Genomic DNA, 17,613 nt, shown 5'->3' with positions numbered 1-17,613 from the left:
GCCTGCTTCCTCTTCTCTCTCTCTGCCTGCCTCTCTGCCTACTTGTGATCTCTGTCAAATAAATAAATAAAATCTTTTAAAAAAAAATGTTTATTCCTTTGGTCTAGTAGTTCTTCTTTTAGAGATTTATTTTCCAGAATTAATGTGAGTTGGACACAAAGCTCCATCTAAGACATTCTGTCACAGAATAATTTATAATAATGAGTAATTGGTGAGTAAGTACTGGTTCATCTTATATATTGTGTATGATTCCAAATGACTAAAGAGATTCTGAGAGTTTTTTTATTATAAAGATGTTTCATTGAATATTATGTGAAAGTTTGTCCAAGTACGTAACAAGCCCATGATCCCAATTTTATAAATTAATATATATTTATTAAAAAGAGACTGGCGGGGGCGCCTGGGTGGCTCAGTGGTTTGGGCTGCTGCCTTTGGCTTGGGTCATGATCTCAGGGTCCTGGGATCGAGCCCCGCATCGGGCTCCCTGCTCCGCAGGAAGCCTGCTTCCCTCTCTCTCTCTCTCTGCCTGCCTCTCTGCCTACTTGTGATCTCCGTCTTTCAAATAAATAAATCAAATCTTTGAAAAAAAAAAAAAAAAAGAGACTGGCGGGTGCCCGGGTGGCTCAGCTGGTTAAGCGACTGCCTTCAGCTCAGGTCATGATCCTTGAGTCCCGGAATTGAGTCCCACATCGGGCTCCCTGCTCGGCAGGGAGTCTGCTTCTCTTCCTGACCTTTCTGCTCTCATGCTCTCTCTCATTCTCTCTCTGTCTCTCTCTCTCAAATAAACTTTTAAAATCTTTAAAAAAAATAAGAGACTGGAAGGAAAGACATGAGCAATTTGGTGAGAATGTAGGTTATATTTTTATTTATTCAAGATTTATTTATTTATTATTAAAGTATGAGCAGGGGAGAAGGGCAGAAGGAGAGGGGGAGAGGAGAGAAAAAATCTCAAGCAGATTCTGCACTGAGCTCAGAGCCCGACAAAGGGCTCGTTCTCAGGACCCTGAGATTTCTGAGCAGAAATCAAGAGTTACACTTAACTGATTGAGTCACCCAAGTGAGCCTAGAATATATTTTTAAGAAGGAAATGCTTTGCTGGTTTTCTCTAATGAGTATGTATTTCTTTTTCAAAGAGAAAAAAGGTAATTCTTAAAATGGTGAATCTAACATACTATATGTGCAATGTTTTAACTTTTTAAAAATGTTTTTAATTGTTGTAAAATACATGAAACACATAATTTATCATCTTAACCAGTTTTTAGTATATAGTTGAGTGGCATTAAGTACATTCACCGTGTTGTTCTATCATCACCATCCATTCACAAACTCTTCATTATGCAAAATTAGAACTGTACTCATTAAACAGTAACTTCCCATTTTTCCCTCTCCATTGACAGTGACCCTTCTACTTACTGTTTCTATGAATTTGGCTAGTCTGAGTTCCTTATAAAAGTGAAATCATGCTGTTTTTGTCTTTTTGTGACTGGCTTCTTCACTAAGCATAGTGCCCTCAAGGCTCATCCCTGTATAACATGTGTCAGAATTCCTTTCCTTTTAAAAAATGGCTGAGCAAGGGCAACTGGGTGGCTCAGTGGGTTAAAGCCTCTGCCTTTGGTTCAGGTCATGATATCAGGGTCCTGGGATTGAGCCCCGCATTGGGCTTTCTGCTCAGCGGGAAGCCGGCTTCCCTTCCTCTCTCTCTGCCTGCCTCTCTGCCTACTTGTGATCTCTGTCTGTCAAATAAATAAGTAAAATCCTCTTTAAAAGGGGGGGGGGGGCTGAGTAATATCCATTGTATGTACATACCATATTTTGTTTATCTGTTTCCCCTCTGATGGACACTTGGGTTGCTTCCACCTTTTGGCTCTCGTGAAAAATGTTACTATGAATGTTGATATGCATAGATTTCTTCAAAACCCTACTTCCAGTTCTTTTGGGTATAGACCTAGAAGTGGTATTGCTGGGCCAGATGGTAATTCTATTTTCATTTTTTTTTGAGTAACCACCATCCTGTTTTCCATAATGGCTGCACCATTTTATCTTCCTGTCAGCAGTGTACAAGGATTCCAGTGTCTATACATTCTTACCAACACTTGTTATTTTTTAGTTTTTTGATTGTAACCATCCTAATAGGTGTGAGGTGGTATCTCCTGTTTTGATTTGCATTTCCCTAATGGTTAGTAATGTTGAGCACCTTTTCATATGCTTATTGGTCATTTGTGTACTTTCCTTGAAGAAATGTCTGCTCAAGTCCTTTGCCCATTTTAGTCAGGTTTTTTGGTGGTGTTTTTTTGTTTTTTGTTTGTTTCTTTACTTGTTGAGTTGTAGGTTTCAAACTTTGTTATTGCAGTTCATAATAAAAAGTATTGTGCATTACAACCCAGGGCACACATGGGTATATGTATCTAAAACAAAAATCTTCCAAAATAGTACTTAGCCTAGCTATATGTAGTGGCATTTATGATCATATAACTTTATCTAATGTGGAAAATTACAGATACACTCTTTTTATATTGAATTGATGAAATAAGGATGTCCTTTAATGCAACAATTTGTTTCTCTGTACTTGGAAAGCACTCCTTAAATAAGATCATCTGTAAGGAAAGCATAGACAATTGTGGGTGCTCTCCTCTCTCAAATAGCACTTCTGTGTCACTGAATGATTTAATTGTTTAAAAACAAACAAACAAAAACCTTGCTTAAGCAAATCTTTGCTTGTTTTTTTTCCAACTAATTTAATGATTACCAAATGTTGCTTTTAAACATCTAATCCTGTTTCTGATTTTTTTTTCTCAAGTTTTACTCTGAAAATGTCAAACCTACAGAAAAGTTGAAAAAACACCGTAATGAACTTTTACACACTTGATCGATATTGACAATTAACATTTTGCCACTTTTGCATTATATTGCTTTGTTCATTCCCACCTTGCTGCGCATCCTAATAATTTTAAAGTCATGGTACTTTACCCCTAAAAACTTTAAGCTATGTTTCTTTTTTTTTTTTCCTTTTTCTTTTAAAGATTTGATTGATTCATTTGAGAGTGAAAGACCAGAACAACTGAGGAGAAGCAGGCTCCCTGCTGAGCAGGGTGTCTGACAAGGGATTCCATCCCAGAACCCCAGGATCAAGACCTGAGCTAAAGACAGATGCTTCCAACTGAGCCACTCAGGCACCCCAAGATGTATTCCTTAAGAATAGAATATATTCGGGCGTCTGGGTGGTTCAGTGGCTAAAGCCTCTGCCTTTGGCTCGGGTTGTGGTCCAAGGGTCCTGGGATCAAGCCCCACAAGGGGCTCTCTGCTCAGCGGGGAGCCTATTTCCCTTTCTCTCTGCCTGCCTCTCTGCCTGCTTGTGATCTCTGTCTGTCTAATGGATAAATAAAATCCTTAAAAAAAAAAAAATAGAGTATATTTCCGTATAACCAAAATACCATTTTCACATTCAAGAAATGCAGTCCATTTTCAAATTTCTTCGGATGTTATAATAATGTCCTATAAACTGGTTGTTTCTAGGGGGCCAAGCATCATGTATTGCCTTATAATTCTCCTTAATCCTTTCATCTCAAACAGCTCTACCACCTTGCTCTTTTTTTGGTTTCTTTCTGTTTTTCATGGCATTGGCTTTTTTTGTTTGTTTGTTTGTTTTTGTTTTTTAAAGAATCCTATTAGATTTGTCTGATTATTTTCTTTTGACTAGTTTCAGATTAAACTTGTGTGGCAAGCGTACTATACAGGTGTGTCCTCAGAGTTATCACACCAGGATGTCCATAACTATTTGTAGTATTATTGGTAATGGAAAACTTGATCATTTGATTAAAGTGGTAATCCCCAGATTTCTTCATAATGAGGTACTTGTGTTTCCCTTTGCCACTAATAGATAATCTGTGGGATGGTAAATTTGAAGCTATGTGAATATCCTGTTGCCCAGCAACCTTTCACATTAGTTTTAGCTTTCATTGGTAATTTTCATCTGAATCATGGTAGATGCTCCTAGATTTCTTTGATTCTTTCATTAATGCTGTATTAGCTGTTATCCTTCTATAAAGAAGAATTTTTTCTTCTCTATCCCCCCCCCCTTTTTTTATGATGTAGCTTCATGGATTTTCTGATTTAATCTTGACTTAATCCATTTCAGGTTCTCTTTTATATTTCTCCAGTGAATAAATTGGTGGGTGCCCTGATGACTGTGTTATCCCTTTTTCCAGGTAAGAGGGTAACGATATCTACTCTTTCTTTAGTTCAACTTTTATTGGAACTTTCAATGCTAAAATTTTTAAGAATAAACTTACTAGGGATAACATTTTTATTTTGACATGATTTTCTTTTGACATTGGGTTTCTTTTATATGAGATTTTTCTTTCTTTTTTTTTTTAAATTAAAATGTGTGCAAGCATAACTTACTAAATTTTTTATAGGAGAGTTCTACTATTTAGAATGGAATATGCAACTCTTATCTTTTCCCACTTGATTGTAAGCCAAGCTGTTCAATATTGTATGTTGTAGGCATGATTGAACATGGTCTCAGTGACTGTTCTCAGTACAGACCCCGAAAGAGTATGTCTGAAGATGCTGGGCTTCATGAAAGTAATCACCCTGCAGATGATTTTGTGTCTATGTCTGCTCCTGACATTTCAAATACCAACTCAGGAACTGTTAAGAAAATCATGACAGGAAACCACGGAGGAGAAGCTGTCATCAAGACCGAAGAACCGTTGCTCCAAGTAGAAGATGACAGCAGCAAAGGACAGGAACCCAATGAAACCAGTCAATATTTGAAACCTCCTTCTCGCCCATCTCCAGAGTCTTCAGAAAGTGACTGGGAGACCTTGGATCCTAGCATCTTAGAGGACCCTACCTTGAAAGAAAGGGAACAGGGTTCAGAACAGACAAACTCATTTCCAAAGGAGTCTGTGCCCTCAGACAGTCCTCCAATTACTGTACAACCTCAAGCTAATACAGGCCAGGTGGTACTGATACCAGGGCTAATTTCTGGTTTGGAAGAAGACCAATATGGCATGCCCCTGGCCATCTTCACAAAGGTAAAGTTTAGTGTGTGTTTGTTTAAGATTTATTTGTTAGAGAGTGCACACAGGAATGGAGAGATGGCTAGAGAGAGAGAGGAAGAGAGAATCTCAAGCAGGCTTTCCACTGAGCCAGGAGCCCCGTATAGGGCACAATCTCACAACCCTGAGATCATGACCAGAGCTGAAATCAAGAATTGGACGCCTAACCTACTGAGCCACCCAGATGCCCCTAGTGTTCCTTACTAAGGCCCTTAAAGAACCTGACCACCCTTTTTTTAAAAAAATTTTTAATTTATTTGTTCTTCTGAGAGAGAGAGAGTAGGGGGAGGGGCAGAGGGAGATAATGTTCAAATAGATGCCCTGCTGAATGTTGAGCCTGAGGTCATAGCCTGAGTCAACCAAGACTTGGACGCTTAACTGACCGAGCCACCCAGGTGTCCCCAACAGCCCTTTTACAATTTAACTTATGGTGTTGAACACATTTTCACGTCTGAAAACTTTCCTTTAAACTGTAAAATACATAATGTATAGTGCTGTGGTTATCTGTGACCTTAGCGTCTCATATTCCAGGTGCCATGCTAAGTTCTAAATTCTATTTCTGTGATCTATTTTTGTGATCTTGCAGTCTACCATGAAAGACAGATATATCTTTCTGGTAACTTGGGCACAGTTCTATGGTTTTCTCTAAATACTGTCCTTTATGCGTAAAGTAAGACTATGTGAAAAAGAAAGATGGGTAGTGTTGACTGGAATATGTATTCCTTCCTCTATAATAAATTCTTCCTGTGTTTATCTAGCTTTATAAATAAGTATTTGCCCCAAGTCAGTATTGCTGAATGGTTAGTAGAGAATGCTGTGTTCATTTTATGGCCTGCTGGGGATTCTGAAATTATCTTAATTTGCTTTATGATTGAAATAATGAAGTTTCTTTTCTTTCTTTCGTTCTTTCTTTCAAGATTTTATTTATTTGAGAGAGACACACACACACACACAGCAAGAGAGGAAACAAAAGCAGGGGGGGTGGTAGAGGAAGAAGCAGACTTTTTGCTGAGCAGGGAGCCTGACGTGGGGCTCGATCCCATGACCCTGAGATCAAGCCTTGAACCAAAACCCAGAGTCAGATGCTCAACCAACTGAACTACTGAGGCGCCCCAGTTTTGGTTTTTTTGTTTGTTTATTTGTTTTTAATTACATGTATCTAGTACCTTCAGTGCTTTAAATATATAATTGCCTCCATAAGAAGATCACTTAATTTAGAAATCTTAATATCAGTTTGTAACTTTTTAAGTATAACAATAAATTTATGAAAAAATTAAAAATATATGTGGTTAGAAACCAGATTTTTTTTATCTGCCACATGTATTAATCTCCTTTAAGTATTGCTTCTGAGTTTATATTTGGTTTGCTTGCTTGCAGCTTTTCATTTTCAAATTTAGGTTATCAAAGATACCTTTACTGGCCAGCCAAAAATTATGAATCTTATTTAAGTGGAACTACAGGAGCGCCTTGGTGGCTCAATCATTAAATGTCTGTCTTTGGCTCAGGTCATGTTCCCAGGGTCTTGGAATCAAGCCCCACATCAGGCTCCCTGCTCAGTGGGAAGCGTGTTTCTCCCTCTCCCATTCCCCCTGCTTGGGTTCCCTCTCTCACTGTGTCTCTGTCAAATAAATAAAATTTTATTTGTATACACACACACACACACACACACACATATGGAAGCACAAATTTTTTTTTTCTCTTGACATTGTTTTTAGTTTCATTCATGTTTTTGCATGATACTGTGTTTTATTTTTCTTATGTAGTTTTCCATTTTCAGCTGCTATGAAGCTTATCAATTGTGTGGACAGACATCTGCATTGTTGCCAGTTTCTGGCTATACAAGTAATGCTGCTATGAAATTCTGGGTTTTTTTTTCTTTTTTAATTTTTTTAGTGTTCCAAGATTTCACTGATTATGCACCATACCCAGTGCTCCATGCAATACGTGCCCACCTTAATACCCACCACCAGTGTCACCCGTCCTCCCACCCGTCTCCTCTCCAAAACCCTCAGTTTGTTTCTGAGTCCACAGCCTTCCCTGATTCGTCTCCCACTCCGATTTACCCCCAATTCACTTTCCCCTTCCTTCTCCTAATGTCCTCCATGTTATTCCTTATACTTCCAAAGTAAGTGAAACCATAGGGTAATTGACTTTCTCTGCTTGGCTTATTTCAGTCAGCATAATCTCCTCCAGTCCCATCCATGTACAAAAGTTGGGCATTCATCCTTTCTGATGGTGGCATATTATTCCATTGTATATATGGACCATATCTTCTTTATCCATTCATCTAAAGAAGGCTCTGAAATTCTTTTTCAGAAATCTTGCTGGACACATGCCAGAGTTTGTAGAGCATTCAGTACCTAAAAGCAGGAATACTGGATCATGTTGAATGGGTGCTTTCAGCTTAACTAGAATTCCCAGTTGTTTACTGAAGTGGTTCTGAGAATTTCCACCATTCCCACAACAGGGTATGAGTTCCCAACTGCTCTGCATTCTTACCAACACTTGATATTGTCAGACTTTTTAATATTTAGCCAATGTGACAGTATTTTGTAGTTCTTGGTTTGCATTTTTTTCAATAATTGTTGTTGAGGGGCGCCTGGGTGGCTCAGTTGGTTGGGCGTCTGCCTTTGGCTTAGGTCATGATATCAGGGTCCTGGGATCGAGCCCCGCTCTGCTCAGCTGAGAGTCCGCTTCTCCCTGTCCCCCTGCCTACCAGTTTGCCTAATTGTGCTGTCAAATAAATAAAAATCTTTAAAAAAAATTATTATTGTTAAGATTGAACAACTTTCCTATTCTTGTTAACCATTTGGATTCCCCCTTGTGTGGTATTTTTTCAAAACTACTGGAGTGTCCTCGTCACTGATTTGAGGGACTTTATATATTCTAAATACCCTTTTGTTTATCATTTTTTACTTTATGGTTAGTGCCTCGGAGGTCTTATTAAGCAATCCCCTCTACCTCGGTGTACTAGGTTATGTTTTAAAGCTAGATAGCTTTGACTTTCACAGTTTGGTTTTTATTAACTGGAACTAATCTCTGTATGTTTGAGGAAGGGGTCTTTATGGACTTTTTCTTGTTGTTTCATTGGTACTGTAGATTTATTTGTCTATCCCTGGGGCAGTACCCCCCGTAGGTATACCCTGTCAGGCAGAAAAAGGGCTTGCCTCTTACTATTGAACATTACTATTAAGCATTTCTTAGCCCTTTTCATTTCCACATCAATTTTAGGATCAATTTAAGTTCTCAAACAGGTTGAGATTTTGGTAGGGATTACCTTTAAACTCCAGATAACTTGTGGAGAGAAGGGACATCCCTCTAACAGGGGGGCTTCCAGTTCATGAGCATGTTTGTCATCCCTGACCAGAGTAGAGCTGAGAGAATGGCATCCAGTCCTAATCACACAGTACCCTCTTCCAGGTCACAAGAGAGAAGACCTACTGTGTGCTTGTGCAACTCTTTAGTAAATTAGCTCATGACAATTTTGCTAGGCTTACCAAGCTGAGGTGTGGAGTTTTTGGTTTTTAGTTGCAGTTAAAAAAATCCATGTGTGTGTATGTGTCTGTGTAAAATTTACTCTGTTTATCTCTTTTTTAAAGGGGGGAGGGGCAGAAGGAGAGGGAGAGAGAGAATTTCAAGCAGGCTCCACATGTAGTCTGTAGCCAGACGCAGAGCTATGTCTCCTGACCCTGAGTTCATGACCCGAACCTAAAGCAAGAGTCAGCCGTTTAACTGACTGAGTCAGCCAGGCACCCTGCCCTGTGTACCATATGTAAGTGTATAGTTTAGTACTGTTAAGTTAGATTCACATCGGTGTAGATCTGTAGATCTCCAGAAGTTTCTCATCTTGAACTGAAACTCTATACCCATTAAACAATAACTCCCCATTCCCCCAACCCCTGGCCACCACCCTTTTCCTTTCTATGATTTAACTACTCTAACACCTTTTTAAGTGGAGTCATACATTATTAATCTTTTTGTGACTGGCCTGTTTAACTTAACATAATGTTCTCAGGCTTCATCCATGCTATAACACATGTCATCATTTCCATGCTTTTCAAGGCTGAATAATAATCTGGTGTACGTATATATCACACTTTGTTTATCCATTCATCTGTCAGTGGACATTTGGGTTGCTTCCACGCTTTGGCTATTGCGAATGCTGCTGCTTTGAACATGGGTGTGCAGATACTGTTTTAGGCCTTTTTTGGTGGGTTTTTTTGTTGTGTTGTTTTCTTTGTTTATTTTGGATTTTGGTGTGTTTTTTTACTCTTATATACTACAGCTCCAAATATGGAAATTAAAGTACCCTAGAAAAGTGAAAAGTTAGAAGTGAGCTTGGCTATGGAGCCTGTTTTATGTGAAAGGACGTGGCTCTTGCTGCTACAATACAATAGGGAACTGTAAAAGATTTAGGAAAAATAGATCATCATTAAAAGTATGACACAGGGCGCCTGGGTGGCTGTCGGTTGGGTGTCTGCCTTTGACTCATGAAGGTCATGATCCTGGGATCCTGGGATCAAGCCCCGCATTGGGCTCTGTGCTCAGTGGGAATTCTGCTTCTCCCTCTCCCCCTATCCCTACCCCTGGCTCGTGCTTTCTCTCTCTCTCTCTCAAATGAATAAATAGAAATCTTTTATATATATATATATACATATATATATATATATACACACACATACCTATACATATATATACACACACACCACAGTACAATTTTTTTAGAAGTAATTGACATAATTTTAAGGCCATTTTGAACTCTTAATTTTATAAATATGTAATACTTTCATATGGCTCAATATTCAAAATATTCTAAAGCATCTATAAAAAAAAGTCTCCCTCTCATTCTATCCCCTACTATTCAGGTGCCCTGTCCTCCAGTGGTCACCAGCGTTATCAGTATCTTTCTTTGGGGGTTTTGTATACATACATAAATGTGTAGATATTTCCCCCTCCTTTTATGTACAAAATAACAGACTATTCCTTACTTTTTTTTCTTTTTTAAGATTTTATTTATTTATCTGCCAGAAAGAACACAAGCAGAGTGGGAGCCCCAGGCAGTGGGAGAAGAAGTCTTTCCACTGAGCAGGGAGCCAGATTCGGGACTCAGTCCCAGCACTTTGGGATCATGACCTGAGCTGAAGGCTGGTGCTTAACCAGCTGAGCCACCCAGACATTCCTCCTCACTTTTATACCTTTAATCTTTCTTACCAAATATTCCTTGGAAGTGAATTTCTCCCTCTTTATAGCTGCCAGATGTTCCATTGTGCAGATGAGTGATTTATTCAGTTTCCCGCTTATGAGTAGTTAGGGTTCCAGTCTTTCGCTATAATAAACAATGCTGCAATAAATAACTTTACAGATCTCACACATGAGCAGGTGTACCTGGATAAATTATAAGTAGAATGCTGGTCAAAGAGCATATGTATGGTTTTTTTAGGGAATGTACTTTTGTATATTTTTTTTAAAAAGTGCTTATTGATGTTTAAAAAAAAAAAACTTCTGGGATGCCTGGGTGGCTCAGTTGGTTGGGCTCAGGTCATGATCCCGGAGTCCTGGGATCGAGTCCTGCATCAGGCTCCCTGCTCAGCAGGAAGTCTGCTTCTCCCACTGACCCTTCTCCTCTCATGCTCTCTCTCTCTCTCTCTCTCTCTCTCTCTCACACACACACACACACACACACAAATAAATAAGTAAAATCTTAAAAAAAGACAAGAAACTTCTTTGTTTTCATGCTATTATATAAAGAGCCTTCAACATTATAATATTTATGTTTGGAAATAGGTAACTGGGGGCAAGGGGAGTCTGTTGTTTTTCAATACATAGCTCACAAAGTAAAGCATGAACCCTGAGCCTTAAAGCCGCTGAGTGATGTTAAATGAGGAGCCCAGGTCCTTTCAGCCTTTAATCCCAAGAGGGGCGTCGATTGAGAAGCACTGTACTGAGTATCTCTGATGCATAGACATGGGTTTATTTTTGCTGCCACTATTAGTTAGCATTTTATTGAACAGAGGAATATATTGTCAAGAAAAAATAAAATCAGGTTACTAGACCTGTCTTTCAACTTTTGGAAGTCTCCTCTCCCATAGTAAGTATTTATTTAACAACCACCTGTTAGGTACAATGCATGTTCTAGGATACAGTGAAGAACATGAAGTAGCAAAAGAGATGTCTCCTCCTACAGTCAGAGATTTGTCTCATAATATTAGTAACACATCATCAAGAGAAAGCTCTCTAGCTCAGTGCCTTTGGGTTTTTTGTTTTGTTTTGTTTTGTTTTGTTTTTTTACAGTGAGAAGTAATATTGTCACAGGACTTGAGATTGAAAACAAGTTAAGGGGTTTAACAAGTGTGCCCTCCTGGCTGCATATACAAGTTGTGCCACTTACTGGAAATCTGTCTTAATTTAGAGTCTTCCAGCAGAAGTGCCATATCCTCCTTCATTGCATCTTTGAAGTGTTAACACCTTTATTCTCAGGAAATATGCTGCTTTTTGTCCACTTAATTGCCAGCTGTGCTTTGGCAGTTCACCTATAATTTTCAGGGCAGTATTTTTAAATACAGTTCAAATAGAAGTTAATTAAATATACAACTGTTGATAGTGTCTTTTTTTTTTTTTTGCCTTAAACATGTAATAGCAAATATCTTGAAATATTTGTGCATGATTTTTAACAATAGGGCAGTAAAACAAATGCCATTTGGTATTCTCGTAACAGTATGTTGGTGATTATGTGTTTTCAAATTTTTCTGGAAGAACTAACAGCTTTCTGCTAGATAGCATACTATTTCATGGGCTTAAAATGTCATTTCACAAATGAAAAAGTCCAGTTCCTTAGTTACTGTGGAAGCTTTTAAGCTGACCTGAGAATAAAATAATAAAGTAAGACAATTTTAATGTTAGACCACCACTCATGGAAAAGGGAAGCAATTAACTGGCGTAGTCAAGGCATGAGGTTTCCCTGGAGTAGTACTGAAGTGAGCCAGAGATGGACTGTATTAGAGATGGTACGGCAGTGGGCAGGGTTTAGAAGTTTCCTTTCCTACTTAGCTCTCTAGGCTTGGAGAGAGAGCCATGTGGCTGTCCGTTATTTTCCTGATGTTGTCTCTCACTCTTGTGATTCTTAGGGATATCTGTGTTTGCCTTACATGGCATTGCAGCAGCATCATCTTCTCTCTGATGTCACCGTCCGTGGATTCGTTGCTGGGGCTACTAACATCCTTTTCCGCCAGCAGAAGCACCTCAGTGATGCCATTGTGGAGGTGGGCTTATGTATGAGCGTGTGTCCTTGACACTGCTGGTCCCTGTTTGTTTGTTTTTTTAACTGGAATTCTGACAGCACAGGAGTAACACTAATAAAGGTAAAAATGCCTGTGCCAGGCATTCTGTGCCCTTTAGGTAAAGTAACTGATGTAATTCTAACAGCCTTTGAGATAGGCATTGTTGCTTTTCCAATTTTACACATGTGGAAGCTAAGGAGCAGAGAGTTCAAACGGCTAGTAATTGGGTGAGCCAGGTTGCAAGCCAGACAGTCTGGTCCTACTAAGATCTCATAATTAAAATGTGTTTATTGTTTAAATACTTTTGGCCCCTTTAATATGTTCCTGATATCAGGAGGAAGACGCTACAGATAAATATTTGACATCAACCTATAAAAATTTAGATCGTGTTTAGTTTTACAATAGATGTAATTTTAAAAAGGAAATTTTACCCATCCTAGGTTTTTATAGTTTCTAATCAAAAGTACCAAAACATGCTTTGTCAGAAAATGTTTCTAGTATCATAAATGAAAAATCTGGGGTCCCAATTTTGAGGAATTAAAATAGGTCGATACCTTCCAAGGCAGAGGATACAGATGGAGCGACCACACAGTTGTCTCAACATTATTGGTTATGTTCTAATTCTCAAGTTGTTTGGATATGTGTATATTACTTCAAAACTAACCTGTACGTTACATACTTCTCTTTGTATATCAAATATTACATAATAATATTCCAAAGTATCTGTGTACTCAAGAATTTTTAGGAATTGCACTTATTAATTGTATTCATTTCTGGTTGTGTGACAATGGTGATTTTTACTCTACATTTCTGTTTTCCAAGCTATTTACAGTCAACAAGAGTTACTTTTATAATTCAAAATAAAATGTGCATATATTTTCTAAAAAGAAAATGAGGATTTCTTAGAGAAAGAAAAAAACTTCAGTGTAAAAACCTGTCTCTTTCTTAGCTTCACTTTTTGAGTATGCTGTTATTCATATTTTTTATTTCCAGCTTCAACTTCCCAGTAGTTACTCTTTAAAGTATGGCATGGATGTCCACGTGAATGCCCAGACTCTGACTTGTACCTGGATACCCTCTAGGTAGAAGAAGCTCTGATCCAGATCCATGATCCAGAACTCAGGAAGCTGCTTAACCCAACCACTGCAGACCTCAGGTTCGCAGATTACCTAGTGAGACACGTGACGGAGAACCGGGATGATGTCTTCCTGGATGGCACAGGCTGGGAGGGAGGAGACGAGTGGATCCGAGCCCAGTTTGCAGTCTACATCCACGCACTCCTGGCTGCCACACTGCAGTTAGGTAAGGAGCATAGCTGCTTTTTCCTTTCTTAATTTTTATGAGGTTTTGAATTGCATAAGGAAGACAATTTCATTATAAAATTATCTGTTACTCCTTCATACAGAGATAACTGCTGTTAGCATTTTGAGTACTTTATAACCTTCCAGACCTTTTTCTATGCATATGTGTTGGATTTTAGTTTTGTGGTATTTGTGGTGATCCTTCTACAAAAATGGATCCCATTCCAAATATTTTTTGAAACTTACGTTTATGTTTCTGTTATTAAAAAAAACTATTAAGACAGTAAATGCAAGTCACTTTTACATGGCTGCTTAGTGTTCCTAAGGACCATGTGGAAGGATATGTCAGTATCTGTGGGCTATTTATAAACATTGCTTACATGTTTTTAAGATATGTGAAGGGAGAAAAGAAATATGAAAGAAATCACTGGAAATCACATTCTGAGTGGTTAAACTTTCAGATTTTCCATTCTGAGAAATTCTGTTTCTATTAAATAGTTAAAATAGAGCAGGTGAAGATAGACCTACTCCTATATTAAAACCATTTCATTTCCATAGGGGAAGATATCTATACTAAAAAGAGAAAATGAAGCTCTACAGTGAGCTTTTGCACATGGTTGCCTACCACCGTGGACATGTAGCAAATACATAGTAGGTGGTGGTTGTTGTTAAATTGTTGAGCTTTTGGTTTTCCTTTTTTTTAATTAACCACTATTTGGGGGAAGTTATTAAAAATGTGGTGAAATACGCATAACCTAAAATTTACCATTGTAGCCGTCTCTAAGTACGTAACTCCACAGTAGCAGTGTGTTCACACTGTCCCATCAGTGCGGTGCCCTCCCAGGTTAGTTCTTCATGAAGTGCGTGTGGCATTTGAAGTCAAGGCTTTGGGTGTGTGTGCTTCATCCATAAAGGAAAGCTCTGGAGCAACTCCTTATTTGTTAATAGGATATTTTTAAATATCTGCCTCTTCTACAGATGTAACAGCTGAGACACCAAGATTAAATGCTCTAGTTCAGAATCATTCAGTAATCTAAGAAGGAAACCCCAGTCTCCACCAGTCATGTTAGCTTCATGAGTAATTTACTTTTTAAACATAATGGCCTAGGTAGCTATAAATACTGAGTAATAACAGTAACTAGGCTTTTTTTTTTTTTCTTTTTCCCTGCATATGTGCAGGGACCTGTTTTGTTTTGAGCACTTTATTTCTAGTAAGTCATTTCATCTTCAGCAACAATTCTGGAGGTAGAGAGGTAGAGACCATGTCCTCTTCATTTTACAGGAGAGGCATTGAGGCACGGTAAGGTTAAGTAGCTTGCTCATCCCTCTGGTGGAGGCTGAGCTGTAAATCAAACTCATATAATCTGGCTCAGGCCCATGCTGCTGATCTAAAGGAGATTCAGCCCAGGGAGCTTTTCAGGAATACATTCTTAAAAGTAGTTCCTTAATGTTGCATTTGGAATCCTGTGTATCCTCTTCCTTTCCCAGCAACAAAAGTCCTGCTTCACCTTCAAAGCAAGCAACTTAAAATTAGTATATGAAGCAAAAGCCATTTGAATCTGTTCTCCAACAGACCTTTTCTACTCTTCCAAGCAGAAGAAGTGCTCTGCATTAAAATGTCCCCATGATAATGAAAAAGCCGACAAGTTTTCAATATTAAATATGAAAATTCCTTTGTTACTTAAGTATTTTGACAGTGAAATGCATGGAGATTAAAGAGTGAGTTTCACCAAATAGAAAAAATTCAAGGAAGAAAAAACAGTGACTGAAAGAACCAATTAATAAATGCATTCTGATTTTTTTTTTCAAAGAAATATAACATTTGTGGCAAGATAGAAAGGTACCTTTATTGCCTACTCCATATGTATATACATCAATACATTTACTCACTGCACAGTCTGCAGTTTTCATTTAATAAATAATACTATGCCTCCTAACCTTGGTAAGGAGAACATGGAAATATTTTGGAATTGTAAGGAACCTTAGAATATATCTGGCTCAACCCTCTTATTTTCTGGTTAGGAAAATGAAGTTCTGAGTGATTAAGTGACTTGCCAAAGGCCACATAGCTTCTTAACAGGATTTCTGGAACTAGACCCAAGTTTCCTGATATCTGGTAGGCTATCTCCCCCAAAAAGCATGGGGGTGGGGGGTATAAAGCCATTCCTTTACCCGTTTTGGTTATGAGTCTTCATATCCCTGAGTGGCTACAGACCAGCTCAACTTTCAAAATATTTACTTGACAGATAATGAAAAGATTTTATCGGACTATGGGACAACCTTTGTTACAGCATGGAAGAATACTCACAACTACAGGGTGTGGAACAGCAACAAGCATCCGGCACTTGCAGAAATAAATCCGAAGTAAGCACATCCTCTGAGGATTGATAGTACATAACATGGTTGATTTACGAAGTATGCCCCAGTATAAAGAAGATCGTATCTTAACTTAGATGACAATGTGAATATCTCCAAAAATTTCCCTAAGTAGATTATAAAAGCCCAAATACAGAGAAGCAGCTGAAAACTGCTTCCCTATTCTTACTTCTTACACAAAAAGCTCAAGACATTTTTGGAAGGATTAACATTTCTCCCAGCTCTTGGCATAATTCAGAAGAGGAAGTCTGGCACATGGTGATGCTCAGTGAATGATCGTTCTCTCCCTTTCCCTGGATCTGTGCTTTAGCAGAATGGTCAAACAAGATAGAATCTTTGAAGGAAATAGCACTGGTTGAGACTGAGAGGTTATTTTAAAACATGAAGTGTGAAAAGAGTTGGCACTTGAATTCCTAGATGCATGGTCAAACTTAGTTTCCAACTCAGATTCTAAAATCCAGCAAAATTTAATACCTGTTAGAATACTGAATGTTGACAGACTTTATCCATGTAGGCATAAAAGACATTTAAACATGCTGTGAAGTGGGGTCATTATGAAGCAATGTTACCTTGTTTGAATGGAACAGAGTAGAGTCTAAGGAGATCTCTCCGTTGATAGAATGTGTACGTAGTATCCCTCCCCTTCTTCGCGGTTTCAGTTGCTCGGGCTCAACCGCAATCCTGAAGCAAATGATCCTTTTCGTGACACGTCATCAGAAGGTCGCTAGTAACCTAACGCTACATCACAGTAAATGCCCTTCACCTCCCTTCATCTCATCACTAGGCATTTTACCATCCCACATCATCACAAGAAGAGGAAGGGTGAGTACAGTGCAGTAAGAACTATTTCCCGAGAGAGAGAGAAAGACTACATTCACATAACTTATTATAGAGTATTGCTGTTATTGTTGTATGTTATCATTTGTTACTGTTGTTAATTTCTTGCTTTGCCTAATTTATAAATTAAAGTTTACTGTAGGTATGTATATACAGGAAAAAACATATAGGGTTCAGTACTGTCTGTGGTTTCAGACATTCATTGGGGTCTCAGAATGTGTCCTCCACCGTTAAGGGGGAACTACTGTACATCCTAGGGACTTATTTTCTAAATTACATGATTAAAATGATTTTTTTACTGATACAAGTATACACTGAATGTTTTCATTTGTATTTTAAACTTATACCTCTTGGTGAGAGTTGGACAAAAATCAGCTTTGTCCTGACTGTTATTTAGGAGCTAGGGTTAACTTAGCTAGACTGGGGATATGATTTAAGTGGTTCTATAAAGACTATTCCCTCTCCCCACACAGAATCCAGATATTTATGTCATAAGTAACTTAGGTAAGCATCTGCAGGGATGAAATATAGCCGGGTTTTAAAGAACATGTCTGTTAAACTTTATATCATCTATCAAGAAAAAATGACTGGGTTCAGGAATGATTTTGGTGAATTTAATTGTCACACTGGGCTATAGCAGAAATCTCTATTGGCATTTGAATGTGGTAAAAACAGAGAATTAAAAGGCAAAAAAGTCTTAATAGTATTAAATGAAAGAGCTTAGAGTTCAAAGTATTCTCCCTCACTAACCACAAGGTC

At 38.3% G+C, this 17,613-nt stretch overlaps 1 protein-coding gene across 3 annotated transcripts in view; it reads left to right on the top strand.

Annotated features, from left to right (window-relative positions):
- AVL9 (AVL9 cell migration associated) overlaps nucleotides 1-17,613 on the top strand; it is a 60,239-nt gene that overhangs the window by 33,514 nt on the left and 9,112 nt on the right. Inside the window, exons 9-14 of one of the 3 annotated variants that reach the window (XM_082691765.1) lie at nucleotides 4,136-4,205; nucleotides 4,504-5,039; nucleotides 12,188-12,322; nucleotides 13,423-13,642; nucleotides 15,888-16,005; nucleotides 16,677-16,872. In XM_082691765.1, coding sequence (XP_082547891.1) covers nucleotides 4,136-4,205; nucleotides 4,504-5,039; nucleotides 12,188-12,322; nucleotides 13,423-13,642; nucleotides 15,888-16,005; nucleotides 16,677-16,857 — 1,260 coding nt within the window. In that variant the 3' untranslated portion in view covers nucleotides 16,858-16,872. Of the gene's footprint in view, nucleotides 1-4,135; nucleotides 4,206-4,503; nucleotides 5,040-12,187; nucleotides 12,323-13,422; nucleotides 13,643-15,663; nucleotides 15,762-15,887; nucleotides 16,006-16,676; nucleotides 16,873-17,613 lie in introns of those variants that run through there. The other 2 variants (XM_082691764.1, XM_082691766.1) reach the window with 2 other exon arrangements.

This window comes from Mustela nivalis, assembly GCF_964662115.1.
Source record: "Mustela nivalis genome assembly, chromosome: 12".
In the NCBI taxonomy this organism is placed as follows: domain Eukaryota; kingdom Metazoa; phylum Chordata; class Mammalia; order Carnivora; family Mustelidae; genus Mustela; species Mustela nivalis.
The sequence above is the reverse complement of the archived record's forward strand: the minus strand, read 5'-3'. Positions and strand labels throughout refer to the sequence as shown.